The 16336-nt window shown below is 44.6% G+C and overlaps 1 protein-coding gene across 2 annotated transcripts; it reads left to right on the top strand.

Annotated features, from left to right (window-relative positions):
- The first annotated feature begins 396 nt into the window (after window positions 1–396).
- LOC115570735 (thrombospondin-2-like) lies at window positions 397–15484 on the top strand. 2 transcript variants are annotated; one of them, XM_030399434.1, is made up of 22 exons: window positions 397–467; window positions 613–846; window positions 982–1047; window positions 1199–1335; window positions 2747–3565; window positions 4470–4563; window positions 4667–4834; window positions 5140–5316; window positions 5392–5565; window positions 5664–5794; window positions 6208–6342; window positions 6453–6671; window positions 6763–6870; window positions 7705–7864; window positions 8031–8149; window positions 8411–8645; window positions 9553–9780; window positions 10339–10469; window positions 10764–10904; window positions 11087–11184; window positions 14175–14314; window positions 15096–15484. In XM_030399434.1, exons 2-22 carry the CDS (start codon window positions 645–647, stop codon window positions 15101–15103), a joined length of 3690 nt encoding a protein of 1229 aa, XP_030255294.1. In that variant the 5' UTR covers window positions 397–467; window positions 613–644; the 3' UTR covers window positions 15104–15484. The 2 variants fall into 2 exon arrangements, with proteins under 2 accessions (XP_030255294.1, XP_030255295.1); XM_030399435.1 differs by lacking the exon at window positions 397–467 and having other exon boundaries at window positions 532–837.
- The last annotated feature ends 852 nt before the right edge of the window (window positions 15485–16336 follow it).

Genomic DNA, 16336 nt, shown 5'->3' with positions numbered 1-16336 from the left:
CTTGCTCATCTTTACCTCACGATCTTCAGCAGACACCAAGACAGATCAGATCGAATGCATGCATGCACGCACACACACATGCACACACACACACACACGTACACACACATCAAAGCCTCTCATTTCCACCAGAGATTTACGGCGATGCCAGTTTTCTCGCTCCTAATATATTGGAAAACTCCAGTTTGCCAATAAGTGTGCATGCGGGTGTATGTGTGTGTGAGTGAATGTTTGTGTCTGTGTGTGTGTCAGTTTGGAGAGTAAAGAGTGTAAATGATGTGTCTGGGAAACCTGCAATGTGATGTCGAAACACACACGAACACACACACACACGCGCACACACACGCACACACACACACACACACACACACACACACACACACACACACACACACACAGAGTTTCCTTCCATCCAGCTGGGTTTCTCGCTGGGAGATATGCAGCCCAGTTCATCGCCAGACAGACGGGTAATATATGGCCCCCGCTCCTGCCTCACACACACACACATGCACACACATGCACACTCTCTGACACACACACTCAAACAAATACACAACCACATTAGACTTCTCTGCAGAACTAAACTGAGCTGTCTGCATGTTCCTCACTCAGATTCCACTCGCGCTCGCCTCTGTTTCCTTTGGATGCAACAGACCGCTTTAGGAAAGGAAGCTGCGACCGCTCCGGATGCCAAGGTGAGGAGGAAGCAAGGAGACGAGGAAATAGGGAGAAGCACATTCCATCACAGAGCTCCCGCGGAGCTGCTGCAGCAGGGACGAGCCTCCCAGCCGGGATTTCTTATCGTGGAGAAGGCGAAAGCGGGCGAGGAGTGCGCAGGTATGAAAGGTTAATTCCCTCTTCATCTTCTTCCTCTTCTTCTTTTATCTCCTCTGCAGCAGTCCCTGCTTACATTGTGCGCCGGTGTAGCAGCCTAGTTGCTATATTTCACGGTGACTGCATATGTGATTTATGTGTGAACAGGAATGAGTCCGCTGAGAGGTTTCCCCTGGCTTTTGATTCTCCTCCCCGCAGCAGCTGTGTGTGCAGGTACCACACACGCTCTCACGCGTGCATTGACACAAACAGCAAACCTGCATTCAAATATTACGCGCACATAGGCTTCTTCACCTCTTTTTTCTCCACAAGTGTAAATCTAGCACAGACCACACACACACACACACTTGTGCTTGCTCCACAGGTGTGGGTGGCGCAAAGGTGGACAATGCGTCGTCCGAGGTCTGTCGTCATCCATGTGAGGAGCTGCTGGTGCTGCTCACTGAGATCCACGGCCTGCGGATCGTCACCAGCAACCTGCTGGAAGACCTGGAGAGAGTCGTAAGACAAGCAAGAGTCTTTAACTCTCTGATGCTGCTTTTATTTTGATATGGCAACGAGAGAGAAACTGGGTTAAAGATGTAAAAGACAAAAGAAGCTTTTTTATCTTAAAATACTGAATTTTAAACATATGAAAAGGCAAAGTTAAAGATGTTTTAATATCCAGCTTTGTCGTATTTGATGGGGCAGAGCTTTGTGGGAAGTCGGTGACCTAACAGCCGAGTTGCTCCTCTTTCGGTGCAAATGGAACAAGTAGTGACACACTTTTTTCTGGCAGTAGTCGCTGTGGTTTGTGGTCAATGTCCTGGTAATTTTGTGGGGGGGAAAAAAACAAGCCGAAAGAATAGCATCAGTGTTAAAACGTTGGCCACTAACCTCCTCCGAAACCACAAGGCAAATAGGCAAAACGCCTCAGTTTTAAAGATGCACTGCGTAGTTTTGGGGAAGACATTTGAATAAGGAGAGAACGATCTTCACTGACTGAATAAAGAAACTGAACTTAAAGGACAATACAGTTTCATACTGTTTTACTTTGTTTATATGTGGCAGACCCTGCCACTTTTCTACCTTCAAACAACATTCTAGGAACCTTATTTTCCTCTGAGAACAGCTTGTTTATTCAGTTATGGATTTTTTTCTGAGTTTGTTTTATTACCAGAGTTTGAATTTCTTCTCAAAAAACTATGTAGTGCCCCTTTAAGTTTATAGTCATGACGCACATTAGAAAGCTGACATTCCCATGATTTTATTCATGCAAACCATGTCAACATAATCGTGTGGACAAGTGACCCACCTGTCTCCAGAGCTGTCTTTACACGCCAGCATCTGAAAGACTGATATATCATGTAGCCAATGAGATTTCAAATGCAACAATATATCATTTTTAAAGCCCCAAACTTGGAAATTCTTCAAGTTTGTGGAGCTTTATATGCATGCAGTGAGAGTAAATAAGGAAATAAAAACCGCTCTTTGGTATTTTGAGGTCACAGAATAGCTTTTCGTCTCCCGGGGCGTGTGAATATTGACTCCTGAAAAACACTTGTTAAGTGTAAATTTTCAGTGATGTTATCTAATTTGAACTTGAACCATGTGAGGCTTTACAATAAGGACCCGCTTTGTGAGAGAGGCGCAGTTATATATTCATGCCAGCAGCACTTACAGAGTTCCCGACAAGTTGGGGAAAATAAACAGCTTATAACCTTTCAAAAGAGCCCAAAACCATTTCTGTACTCCAAATGGTTCAACAACAGTTTTGGCTTTACTTTGGACTGAACTAGACCATTCTAGCCTAATTCAGCAGGTCTCTGTGTACGAATACAGGGTGATACATATTAATAAAGAGAAAATATAGTTTTCTGGTATGTGAGTTCAACGTTTTGAAAGTGCAACATGTGTGTATTTGTATTTTCAGTCAAGAGAAAATGAGGAGATGAGGATATCTTTGTTCGAGCTGAGCACCAGCAGCAGTGGCAGCAGCGGCAGCAGTGGCAGCAGCGGTGTCGGCGGCCGCGGCAATGGCCGTGGAAATGGCCGTGGTCGAAGCCATGGCCGCGGTGGTGTTGGTGGTGGTGGTGGTGGTGGTGGTAGAGATGGCAATGTTGATGGCCGTGGCTACGGTGATGGTGATGGTCATGGCTACAGTGATGGCGATGGTCGTGGCTACAGTGATGGCGATGGTCATGATGGCGATGGTCGTGGCTACGGTGATGGTGATGGTCGCGGCTATGGTGATGGTGATGTTCGTGGCTACGGTGATGGCGATGGTCATGGCTACGGTGATGGTGATGGTCGTGGCTACGGTGATGGCAATGGCCGTGGCTACGTTGATGGCGATGGTCATGGCTACAGTGATGGTGATCGTCATGGCTACGGTGATGGCGATGGTCATGGCTACAGTGATGGTGATGATCATGGCTACGGTGATGGCAATGGCCGTGGCTACGGTGATGGCGATGGTCATGGCTACGGTGATGGTGATCGTCATGGCTACGGTGATGGCGATGGTCATGGCTACAGAGATGGTGATGGCCGTGGCTACGGTGATCGCGATGGCTACGGTGATGGCTACAGCTACGGCGATGGCGATGGCTTCGGCGACGGTTATGGCTACGGTGACCATGACGAGCTCGACAGAGACAGAGACGGGGAGGTCTGGTGTATGCAAGACGGACGGATATACGAGCAGGGGGAGGATTGGGATGTCGACAGCTGCACCTCCTGCACTTGCCAGGTCAGTGTGACCGAGCGTCGGACAAATCTTATTTAACAACAGTTTGAAATATTAACAGTGAAGTGTTTCATTAGGGGATTGCCAAGTCTTTTGAATACATGGAAGATTTATCATGTAGTTGGACCTGCTTCATTGAAGTTAGATGGTAAATATTCTACACTACAACTGCTTCCATCTTCATTTGTAGCTCTTTTTTATATGTAGTATATAGAAGTTGTTCAGCCCTTCGAAGGAAATCCAAGTCCCAAATCAAAGTCCCTTTGTGTTATTTTGTGTTATTTATTATATATACCTCTCTGGACCTGGGTTATTGACTCTTGGGACTTGGGAGCCATTAGTCCCAAGTTTTTCCCTAACGTTGCTCTAATGTAGCTTACCAATCCAGGAATAGTTAGTTAGTTAGCATAAAAACTGCTGTTCAAGGGTTAAGAAATCCACCTACAAGCACGTCTAAAGCTCATGTCTGGTTTAATCTGTACAAAAGAAGAAGGGTTATGTGCTAAGCTAACGGTCTCCTGGCTGTGGTTTCAGATATGAGAGGCATCCATCGTCTCACTCTTCTAACGCTTGGCAAGGGAACAAATACGCGTAATCTTCCAGACTATTCCTTGAAAAATGCATTAACCGGTTGGAGAGATACTTTAGATCCACTTGTATCTAAATGTGGTTTCATTTACTTCTGGACCGCGCTTCAGCCACCTCTCAGAGTCTGTTTCTCTTTACAAAACATCATTAGTTTTTTTTCAAGGATGGATTGAGGGAGTAGCCAGACTTCTTGTGAGTCACGACAGCATACCATTCCTCTGCAGGGACTGGCATCCAGCTCAAACATCTGGCTCAAACTAGCACGGTTTGACTAATAACATTTTTAACACCGGCCTGTAATCTCCCTCACCTTGTGCAGGACGGGAAGGTGGTGTGTCAGCAGGTGTCTTGCCCTCCGGTCTCCTGCATCAATCCCTCCTTCATTGATGAACAGTGCTGCCCCGTATGTCTCAGTGAGTTTGGTTTGCACGCAGCTGTGATTCATGGTGGAAAAATGTGTGCGCAGTGATCACAAAGTTTGATCGAGGTGCACCAACAGTGTTTGTGTGTGTAAAGATAACGGAGACGGCTGGTCCCCGTGGTCCGAGTGGACGGCGTGCTCGGTCACCTGTGGACGCGGCGGGCATCAGAGGGGCCGATCCTGCAACGGCATCACGCCTAAAGACTGCGCCGGCCCGTCGGTCCAAACCCGCAGCTGCATGGAAACGAAGTGTGACCGCAAGGGTAAGGCATCACTCAGCATGTCTCATCTGCCACGTCTTGATTTATTTGCTTCTTATGATTGAGCCCGAACCGCCCAAGGGGATGAATCGAATATCCCTCAAAGAGTGAAACTTCAGACGAATGGATTTTGGAGATTAGAATCATAATTAGAAACATGTTTTAGTTTTTGTAAATGTATACAAGCTGTGGGCGCTGTGGTGGTGGTCTGCGCTGGATTCAACCCAGAGACAGCTCCTGGCTACTGTACCAACCAAAAAAATAATTGACTGTTTACATTTATCTTCATGTGCCTGTTTCATGTCCAGCGCGTCCTAATGGAAACTGGGGCCTGTGGTCCCCGTGGTCTGCGTGCACGACCACGTGTGGCGAAGGAAACATCACGCGGGTCCGTCTCTGCAACAACCCCCCACCGCCGAAAGGAGGTCGAGTTTGCGCCGGCAGCGACAGGGAGACACAACCTTGCAACAACACACTCTGCCCCAGTCAGTATACGAGCACAGATGCACACACAGCCTGCGCCGCCAGACTAATAAATTAAGCGTTGTGTTTGTGTGTAGTTGCCGGAGGCTGGACGAGCTGGTCCGAATGGTCGCTGTGCTCGGAAACGTGCGGGGGAGGTCTTACGAGTCGGGAGCGGGAGTGTTTGAACCCCGCCCCTCAGCACGGTGGGAAGCCTTGTGCTGGAGTTGCTGTGGACTATGAAGCATGCAACAAACAGCCGTGTCCTTTGGGTAAACCTGGATAACTTGGATGAAACATTTAGGAGAGTTAAACAAAAGATTCTGCCTTTGTTCAGTTATACTCAGTCGCCATTTGCGTGTGTTTTCAGATGTATGTGTGCTGTCAAGGCCGTGTTTCCCCGGGGTGGAGTGCACATCACACAGCGATGGATCATGGGAATGTGGCCGCTGTCCGTTGGGCCTGAGCGGCAACGGCACTCACTGCGAGGATGAGAATGAGGTAAGAAGAGCGGACGTAAAGGATCAGACTACATGACATCAGCCGGTCAATGGACCAAATGCACTAATGCGGGGATCTGGAGACAACAGTTTGAAGAGGAACAATAGATGTCGCCGTGAAACCTCCAGAATTGTTTCCTTACATTAAGACGATTATTTCCATTGCACAACTTTTCTCATATTTCACGTCTGAGCAGCGCATGAAAAAACAATCTCTCCCGTTTAACTCCGTCTGTTCCTGAAGGCGGTGTGATCTACTAATCTGACATTATGACCATCTCAAAAAGAAATAAATATAGTGTTGTCTGATCCATGGTAAAAAACAAAACAAAAAAAAAACCCCTCCGGTCACCCCTTCGTATTTACACTCAGTGTTTGATATGCTGAACATGGTTGATCTCTCTATCTCTGCAGTGTGAAGTGGAGGATGTGTGTGTCACAGAGTGTGTAAACACAGACCCGGGGTACTACTGCATGCCCTGTCCTCCCCGCTATAAAGGCACCCAGCCGTACGGCCTCGGACTGCAGGCAGCCCACGAAAACAAGCAGGCACGAGTTTCTCTCTTTGAATATCAATGTTCACCCCCCCCCCCCCCCCCCCCCCTTCACTTTGAGCTACAATCATGAATCACTCTGTGTTCTCTCTGCTCTGGCCGCAGGTGTGCGAGCCGTACAATCCCTGCAAAGACAACACGCACACCTGCCACAAGTATGCTGACTGCGTGTACCTGGGCCTGGCGTCTGAGGTGTTGTTCAAGTGTGTGTGCGCCGTCGGGTTCGCGGGCGACGGCTTCCTGTGCGGCGAAGACTCTGATCTCGATGGCTGGCCCAACAAGAGGTTACCCTGCAAGCAGAACGCGACGTATCACTGCCAGAAAGTGAGAGAACGGAAGAGAATTTTTATCTGATTGGCTGACAGTGTTCTGCATGGATGGGATTTCACTAAACTGATCTGTGATCGGCTTGTAGGATAACTGCCCCATGCTGCCAAACTCGGGACAGGAAGACCTGGACAAGGACGGACAGGGAGACGCCTGTGATCCTGATGACGACAATGATGAGATCATGGACGAGAGGGTGAGAATGTGGCTCGGACAAGGTGTAACTTTGGTGGAACCTTGACTTAAACAAACCACTCGCCAGGTTAAATGTTTGTTTAGTGCGTCTTTGCAGAACCACAGATAAGCTAAAGCCTCGTTTAGGGTCAACACCACTTGGATATGGTTAGGAAACATCGTGGTTTGGCAATGGTTGGTCGCCACAATCAATGTTCTGAGGTCTCCTAGAAACACCTGTTTTTGTTGCCATAAACACTGTTCGAGAATTCTGTGAAAAATATCCAGATTTGGCTGGAAATAGTCCAACTTCCTTTGAAAAATATCTGGTCTTACTCACCACAGACATGGCTGGAACTTGACCCCAGGTCTGCCTCAAAACACCCATTTTTGTTGCCATAAAACACAGCTTAAAATAACCTAACTACCCTCAAAAGATATCTTGTTTTGGCTGCCACGAGCACAATTGGAAATCGCCCCCTGCTCTCCTTAAAAACACTCATTTTTGTTGGCACAAAAACAGCTGGAAATAGCCAACTTCCCCTGAAAAATATCTTTTGATCACCAGGAACACGGCTGTAAATTGACCTGAGTTGTATCGAAGAAAAATATCTGGTGGTGTCAGGCTTACAGATGTTGAAATGATGTTACCATGGTCACACATTTGTCAACCTCGTCGCCTGTTAATTCATTCACTGACCCCTCTGCCACCCGATGTGAAAGTCAGACAATGAGCATGTAGATGTAGAAATGTCAATCTGGCTAAGGTTATATCCTGGCGAGCGGGCTGAAACAGGCATATATTCACATCCTTACGTGAACCGTACGCGTGAACAAATGTGTGTGTTTGACACAGGACAATTGCCCGCTGGTGTACAACCCTCGGCAGTTTGACTCTGACAGAGATGGGGTCGGCGACCGCTGTGATAACTGTCCCTTTGATAGCAACCCGCTTCAGACAGACACTGATGATAACGGAGAAGGAGACGCCTGCAGCATCGACATTGACGGAGACGGTATGAGCCACTCACCGGTTCTTACAGTTCTGTATTTTTCATTTACATTTAGTGTTAGGTTTTTTATTCACACCTTGATTTTTGTTTGTACCGCAAGACCATTTTAACTGGTGATGAAACAGGCCAGGATCAATAAAGTGTAAATTGTGTCTGCGTCCTTCTGCAGAGATTCTGAATGAACGTGACAACTGTCCCCTAATCTACAACACTGACCAGAGGGACACAGACCTGGATGGGGTTGGAGACCAGTGTGACAATTGTCCCCTCCTACACAACCCACGGCAGGTCTCTGAAACACACAAAACACAAATGCTGAAAAGCTGAAATGTCTGAAACTATCTTAATATCGACATTGATGCTGGTGGCGGAACATCTGGTTTGGGATGAGAATCATTTGTGGCATCATTCAAGGATGGATGGATGATTTATTTCATTAGAAGAAAAGAAAATCTTGGAAGTCTCTTTGAAAACATGTAATTTGATATTATTCGAACATATATAATTTATTGTGTGTGCCTGTGTGTGCATGCGTGTGTGCGTTTGCAGCTCGACTCTGACAGTGACCTGGTCGGGGACATGTGTGACAACAACGAGGACATCGATGAGGACGGCCACCAAAACTCTCTTGACAACTGTCCCTACATCGCCAACAGCAACCAGGCAGACCACGACAAGGACGGGAAGGGAGACGCCTGCGACCACGACGATGACAACGACGGCATCCCTGATGACCGGGACAACTGCAGGCTGGTGCCCAACAGGGACCAGCTGGACTCTGACGGTCAGTGTCGCCGTAGTTTCTCTAAACTTCAGGTGGCAGAGAGGGAAATTCAAATCAAATGTCAAATGTGAGGACAGCCATGTGAGGACATGCGTGAAAATCTGTGAAAATGTGGTTTCTACATGTGAAGAAAGAAATTTCAATGGGATTTCATGTGCCATGTTTTATTTCCACATGTGGATTTTTAATTTACATGTGGAAAAACCCAATCACACGTTTGGGATTCACATGTGAAAATGTCAATTTCACATGGGAATCCCCACATTTCTATATGTGAAAATTCATGTCATGTCATTTTTGAAAAAGTTATTAACATTTTCTCACGTGTGGCATTGTTTTCTTACATGTAAAAATATTAGTTCACATGGGATTAAACGATCATATATGAAAACAGTCACTTCACGTGTCAAAAGGCTAATTTCACATGTGCCATTTTCGTAAATCTCGTCTCAAAACAGTCAGCAAAATTGTCACCCATAACCGATCGTTATCCACTGAGAAACAATCAACAAAACTGTTAATATATCTCTAATGTCTTGACACAGATTTGGACAAACGCTGATTAATTTGCCGTCGCATGAGGAGGATATTTCCTACAATTTATGATGAATGGATTTTGCAGCCGTGCATTAAACTCTTGTGACAAACTGTCCAGTTATGTCTCCACTGATCCAGGTCATGTAAACGTTGGACATCAACATAAACCGTTTATGGCCCTCAGTGGCGTGATTAATCATACATAAAAGACTCTTTAATCCATCCACCATCATACGGTTCCCTCTCACAAACATTTGCACATTATCTCGTCTCGATGTTCTCTTTTTTTTCCCCTTGTCCTGGCACAAGTGGATCCAGGAAATCACGTGCTCTGCATCTCGCTCCTTGTTCCTGTCTCTCTCTCTCGCAGGTGACGGTAGCGGGGACGCGTGCTTTGATGACTTTGACAACGACAGTATTCCAGATGCGCTGGATCCCTGTCCGATGAACCAGGATATCGGGTCCACAGACTTCAGGAAGTTTCAGGTTGTTTTGTTGGACCCTAAAGGCACCACGCAGTCCGACCCTCTGTGGGTGATCCGCAGCCAAGGCACCGAGCTGCTGCAGACGGCCAACTCTGATCCTGGCATCGCTTTAGGTCGGTTAAGTGATCGCGTCTGTCTGCGTCAAATTGATTACTCAAAAAACATCCACTTGCCAGTTGGAAGATTTAAATACAGATGTTCTGATACCATTTCCCCTTCCTGATACGGATTCCTGAACTTTGTGTTCACATTGGACTCAGTGCTGATCAGATACCAGTGTGTGTGTGTGTGTGTGTGTGTGTGTGTGTGTGTGGGTGTGTGTGTGCCGGAAATTTTAATTTAAAATTTAAATCGAACACTGGTTACTACAGAAGAAAAAAGTGTGTAAAGTTCCATACAGGTCTACAGGAGGCTGCTGGGAAGAGTAGCAGGATCTTGTCTCTAATAAATAAATAAAAAGTATGAGGACATGCCGAATCCAATCCCAGAATTTTAAGCAGTATTGGATGTGTTTCTGACACTGGTATCAGCTGGGTATGCATGTGCCTGCAGTACCACCGTTGCCCACCAGGGGGCCGCAGCCATCACCTCGGGATTCGCGGCTTTAAGCGGTTTCCGCTGCATAATAAAAACTGTTCGCCTGCGAAGCTAACACCCTTTTGTTCGAACAGGATACGACAAGTTCAGCTCCGTCGACTTCAGCGTGACGTTTTACGTGAACACCAACCGAGACGACGACTTCGCAGGCATCGTGTTCGCCTACCAGTCCAGCCGGCGCTTCTACGTCGTCATGTGGAAACAGGTGAGGTTTGAAAAGCTTGACATCGCCTCTTGCTGATGGGAGGAATTCAACCTTAACTGCACTTAAAAAAAAAAAACCTTTGGTACGAGATTTAAATGAGATGTTATATCCATCTTTTGTGTTTATGTCCTAACTCAACCTCACCAGCGGACAAAAGACCTGACTTTTCATCCGTGTCCTTTTGTGCCGTACTGTACAAACATCGGCACAACCTTCACTCTCTTTTATCCTCTGGGCTCTTTCTTTCTTTCTTTCTTTCTTTCTTTCTTTCTTTCTTTCTTTCTATGAGAGTAGGTGTCTCAGGCCTACTGGGAGAAAAAGCCGTCCAAAGCTTTCGGCACGGCGGGCGTCTCGATCAAACTGGTCAACTCCAGCACAGGACCGGGGGAGTATCTGCGCAACGCCCTGTGGCACACCGGAAACACCCGACACCAGGCATGAATCAGGGACTTTATATCTCTTCTGTCGTCTTAAACCACAGTAAACCTTGGGCAGACCATCCTTTATTAGATCGGCACAATAAAAGCTCGGATATTCAAGTACAATTATTCTTGACGTCTGTGTGTGTGTGTGTGTGTGTGTGTGTGCGTGTGTGTGTGTGTGTGTGTGTGTTTCAGGTCAGAACATTGTGGCATGACCCCAATAAAATCGGCTGGAAGGACTTCACCGCCTACCGCATGCACCTCATCCACAGACCCAAGACCGGGTTCATCAGGTACAGAGACGAGCTTCCCACCTTGAGTTTTTATCGCCCGACAATCTAACGGTAGTTAGATTTATTCGCACGAGATTCTTGAGCGAGACCAGACCCCAGATGATCCCTCTTCCTCTGCGTTTCCTCGCCGTCTGGACAACGTTCCTCTCTCCTGTTCCTATAGGCGAGAAGAGTCACAAACGAGACGTATGAACATGTAGATTTATTGAGTTAAAGAATTTGTTCCTTGGCCGGTTTTCTGTTTTACAGCCTGAATTTATATTTTCCATGTCGGGCTGTCACAAGGTCATAAAACACATCTGGATTATGATGGTGGAAATCGCCCAAGTTTAAAAAGTTATAAAAACAAACTTTTTGGACCTCATTTTAAGGGAACAACAGCTCGTCTCAAGTAAACTACCTTTAGTTCTGTTTGTTCTGTTTCATTTCGTTTTGAATTTTTATTTGCACCTTAAAACATTAAATAAACGATAATGTACATCATTTGCACGGAAACAGGAAGATCGCCTAAAAACAAGACCAAGTGTTCATTTGGATTTTTAAAACACTGCACAGAAACGTTTCAGTCTATAGAAAACTGTTGTCATGTAAATAGGGCCAAAATAAACAATATTATAATTGGCTTTGCTTTTAAAGGGCCATACCGGTGTTTTATCCCATTTACTGCACATCACAACTACATCATCGTCCTGTGTGGTTTTAATATTCAAATGCGTTTCCGGTCATTTCTGTCCAGTAGGACAACCAACTAACAGAAACTTTAAGTCCTGCTTCAGATTTATGTGTTTGTTTCTGCATAACCAACTTTACTGATTTCACTTTTAAACTTAACTGCCTGAATGTAAAAGCTTGATTTGAGAAGTTACAGACTAACAATGAGGGAATTTGTCTGCCAGTGCAGAAAGATAATTGTACTGGACAAGAAATGTCACACGTAATAATGTTGCCTAATAATAAAGCGTTACTATTTGTGAAATAAATCAAATATAAGCAAATAATTCTTAATTCAAGTATTGTCTAGCATTCTTAATTTTAGCACAACCTCAGAACAAACATCTCGAAATCGAATCAGCACGTGGATATTTCTCTGAAAGCACTTTTATACTCGAAACAAGACCGACTAGATTCACTTTTCAGTGGAAGCATTTCAAATTTATGCTGCTTTTACAAACAGTGCCAGTTGTTGGAGATCAAAAAACCAGAGCAGATTTAAGCGTCTGCAAGCAGATTTTTTCCAAAATGTTTTGAAGTAAATGAAAACAAATTTCATTGATGAATGTAATGTTCTAAACTCTAAAAACACCAAAGCTGCACGCCTTACAAAACAAGTAGCAACCCTGATAAATGAGATGAAAAACCAAACATTTTACGATTCCACATTCTGGGCTCAGTCGTTCAGCTCCTGTTGGTTTCATCGGAGGAGCAATTTACTGTAAAAGCTCCTCAAATTTGTGAAAATCACATTCGGTGCCATCTTTAGAAGAGAAAACTCGACCGCAGATGTTCTTTGAGGATATCATCAATCTCCGGGAGGTTGTTTTGTAAAAGTGTAATTCACTTTCTTTGTTGTACTCAGTTCTCCTCAACCTGCCACATCCACTTAGTTTTCCTCTCACTAATGGACTTTCAGAAAAAACAGCCCCCAGGCGGTGAGTTCTCTGTGCTTGGTGCTGTTTACGGAGCGAACAACATCGGCGCTGTGGTGAGAGAAGAAGTGAGAGGAAGGCGAACAAACTATTATGTGTTCAGATTTTTTGAATACTCTTGAAGGAAGGCTGTCTGTGGCTGTTGTTGGATTCCGGGCAGCTGAATGATTGTGTGACGACCGCACGCTTACCGAATGTGAGGCTGAAAAGAAGCTCCTGCTCTTTGATTTTTGTTTGAAGGACAGACATGTATTGATATTTAACATCGTTGCTATGGAGCTCCACTGTAAGTGCTGTAAATATAGCTCCGTTTGACGTCATGTCCTCGGCGTTTATTTAGTAATAGTAAAATAGGGAACAGGACAGAGAATACAAGAAGAAGTCAACGAACTTGACAAAGGCCAAGTGAAAGAAAGAACCTTTGTGTGATATAGTACACAAGTTGCGTTGAAAATGTTCCCGTTGTAAAAAAGAAGCAATAAACAGCGAAATATGCTCGACAGAATAAATGCAGGAGACAGAATGACCTCTGCCACAGTTATATTGTTATACATTGGATTATTATTACTGATATGTGAACATGTAGGCAGCATCTTAACGTTGTAGTTTGCTGACGTGCAGCTCATTCCAGCTCTCTCATACACTGTTGGGTGGTTACATTTATCGTCAACAATGCATTATATCTCATAAGATTATATTAAACTTCCTAAGTTTGTAAAATCTAAACCTTCAATGGGCGGCTGTGGCTCAGGGGTAGACCCAGCGTCTTGTTATCGGAAGGTCGCTGGTTTGATTCCCTTGATCTGCATGTCGAAGTGTCCTTGGGCAAGATGCTGAACCTCACACTGCTCCTGATGTGCTGGTCGGCACCTTGCATGGCAGCCAACACCATCAGTGTATGAATGCATGAATTACTGTAAGTCGCTTTGGGCACACTGGGAAGTGAATGCCCTAAATGTAATGTGATTATGGCCATCAGATGGGTCAAAATATCAGTATATTCCTCTGAAGTGTCGTGGGGTAGAAATGAAAAGAGTAGAAGAGAAGTATGAACACACCTTTGGTAAAAGTGAGTCATCCTTATACGAATAGCACTTGAGGAAAAGTCTTAAAGTATCTAATAAAAAATGTGGTTAAGTATCAAAAGTACAGGTAAGGGTAAATACACTGTTGGTTTGTTTTCAATCAGATTTGAACAAAACACAAACACTTTCATTTAAAAATGTGCTACTTTTGCTCATAAGTGAATGGATTTTTCTTCCACGGTGATCCTCATCTGTAGTAAAACACATGATAAACACTGTGTTGTGATGATACTGACGTTGTCGTGTTCCCCCCTCGCAGGGTGGTGGTGTACGAAGGCCGGGATATTCTCTCGGACTCGGGGGCGGTGTACGACCACACCCTGGCTGGAGGCAGGCTGGGGCTGTTTGTCTTCTCTCAGGAGCACGTCATCTTCTCAGACCTCAGTTATGAGTGCAGGGGTAAGAAATCCTGTCCGAAAAACATCTGTCCCGACTGCTGACGAGCGGCAGAGGAAATACTTCTTTTACTTTAACATGTGGCGATGGACAAGTTCTCTTTCTTTATGAAGTAAAACGTCGATCACGCAGTCTGATGGATGTAGAATAATGAAACCATCAGCGTTTACGTTCCGGGCACGAGGTCACCCGAGGAAAGGAGGGTTAACAGGTCGATCGATTTCTATTATGGACTAAATGATTGAATAAACTCATGTTGTTGTTTTTGTTGTTATTTATGATTTAATGATCCAGTCAACCAGCCAGCCAACTTGGAAACGTTGGGGGGGGGGAAGTTGTGTGTTGCCAATACAACAAGAAAAAAAAAATACTTCTTGATGTTATCCTCCACAAGGAAAAGTCCTATATTCAAACTAAGAGTAGAGAAGCGTGAATCTACGTAACCATTCAAATTAAAGCACTCGAGCCGTAGAATCGTTTGTCACCTCGGCACGATTACATTGTCAAGGCAACAACGTGTCGAGGTCGAGCTCATTACATACTTCATATTCAGTTAAATGTTGAAGTCAAGTGGTCCTCAGCCTTTAGGGCCCCAACCCCCTTGAAGGAGTCGAACTTCTGATAGGTTAGATGATTAACGAGAGAACGAGAGGGAACGAGCAACATTTTTGTTATGACATTTTTTGCCCTTTTCCTTCCTTTAAAGTAAAAGAAAATGGAAATACTCCAGCACAATACTCAGAACGTCTCTGATGACCTGTGTTTGTTCACTTCCCTCCCTCAGATAACTGAGCAACCCGACAGAAGATCCACATTCATTTCAGAAAAAAATATCATCCTAATAGGAGACGGAGAGGGGACGCACCGGAACCGAAGACTTTTATCCCGCCAGAACTATCAACTAGTGACCGTCATCTATCTATCCATCAGCTTTTCATTCGCTGTATATAACTGTAAGACTCCCACAGCACCTCTAGTGACAGTAGCCTCTTGTTGCTTTTCATCTGCATTTTTTATTTTTATTTTTTTCCTGAATGGTTGTAAATAATTATTTATTGCCAGATGCCAGACGTGAAAAGGGAGGGCGGGAGGATGAAGACTTCACGATGGAGTTAGTAGATATTTGTGCAGATGTCTGGTGGTAACTTATCAATAAAATACTTTGGGTTTTTTGTTTATTTTTCAGTTGTTTCTTTTTTTTCTCGTCTTATGTGGTGACGCCATCACAGCACACACACACACACACACACACACACACACACACACACACACACTCACACACACACACACACACACAGCTGTGGAAACGTGGTCTCTAGCACCTTCCAGTGGTGAAAGTAATCACTACACGTGTGGAGGGGGAGGGAAGAAACGGTGCTGAGGAAGTTTAGCTGAGGGAGGAGAAGTTAGTGGTGGTGCAGGAAGTAATCAGATTTAGAAGTAGAAGCAGTGCTGGGAAAAGTTCCCAAAAAATCCTTCCTGAAGAAAAAAGAGTTTTTCTTGAGTAATAGTTTTTAAAAAAAAAGTGATTTTCTGAAAATGAATGTAGTTTAAGTCAGTCGTACTTTTACTTATCAGCTAGGCCGATTATTGAACCCGACATTCAGCGTCTGTCTGATTAGTTTCGCTGATAAAATGAAATAATTAAAAAACCCACCATGCAACCTGCAAAGTAACTTAAGTTCTCACATGTAGTGATTATACACTCTAAAAGAAAAATCACTCCATGATATAAATAAATGTGATGATATTGATAAATGTAGTGTACTCAGGTAAAAGTACAAAAGTATTATCCACAAACTGTAATGTAAGTATCGCAGCTCAGTGCAGTAGTAAGATCTTAAAAAGTAACTGTCAGACAAATGTAATGGAGTAAAAGTACAATAACTGCCTCTGTAGTGTAATGAGTAGAAGTATAGCAGACAATGTACTCATTCTACTCGGGGAGAAGTACAGAAGTACCACCAAGAATACTTTTCATAATCTTGTACTTTAAAGTAACCACCGTATAAATGTAGTGGAGTG

Source organism: Sparus aurata, chromosome 20 (assembly GCF_900880675.1).
Source record: "Sparus aurata chromosome 20, fSpaAur1.1, whole genome shotgun sequence".
NCBI classification, from domain to species: Eukaryota; Metazoa; Chordata; class Actinopteri; order Spariformes; family Sparidae; genus Sparus; species Sparus aurata.
The sequence above is the reverse complement of the archived record's forward strand: the minus strand, read 5'-3'. Positions and strand labels throughout refer to the sequence as shown.

Excerpts from the sequence above, each read along its gene's own strand:
- LOC115570735 (XM_030399434.1), top strand. The coding sequence starts at position 645 with ATGCAACAGACCGCTTTAGGAAAGGAAGCTGCGACCGCTCCGGATGCC. Across the intron at positions 4,564-4,666 it reads GTGCTGCCCCGTATGTCTCA|ATAACGGAGACGGCTGGTCC; the intron begins GTGAGTTTGGTT and ends GTGTGTGTAAAG. Across the intron at positions 4,835-5,139 it reads AACGAAGTGTGACCGCAAGG|CGCGTCCTAATGGAAACTGG; the intron begins GTAAGGCATCAC and ends TTTCATGTCCAG.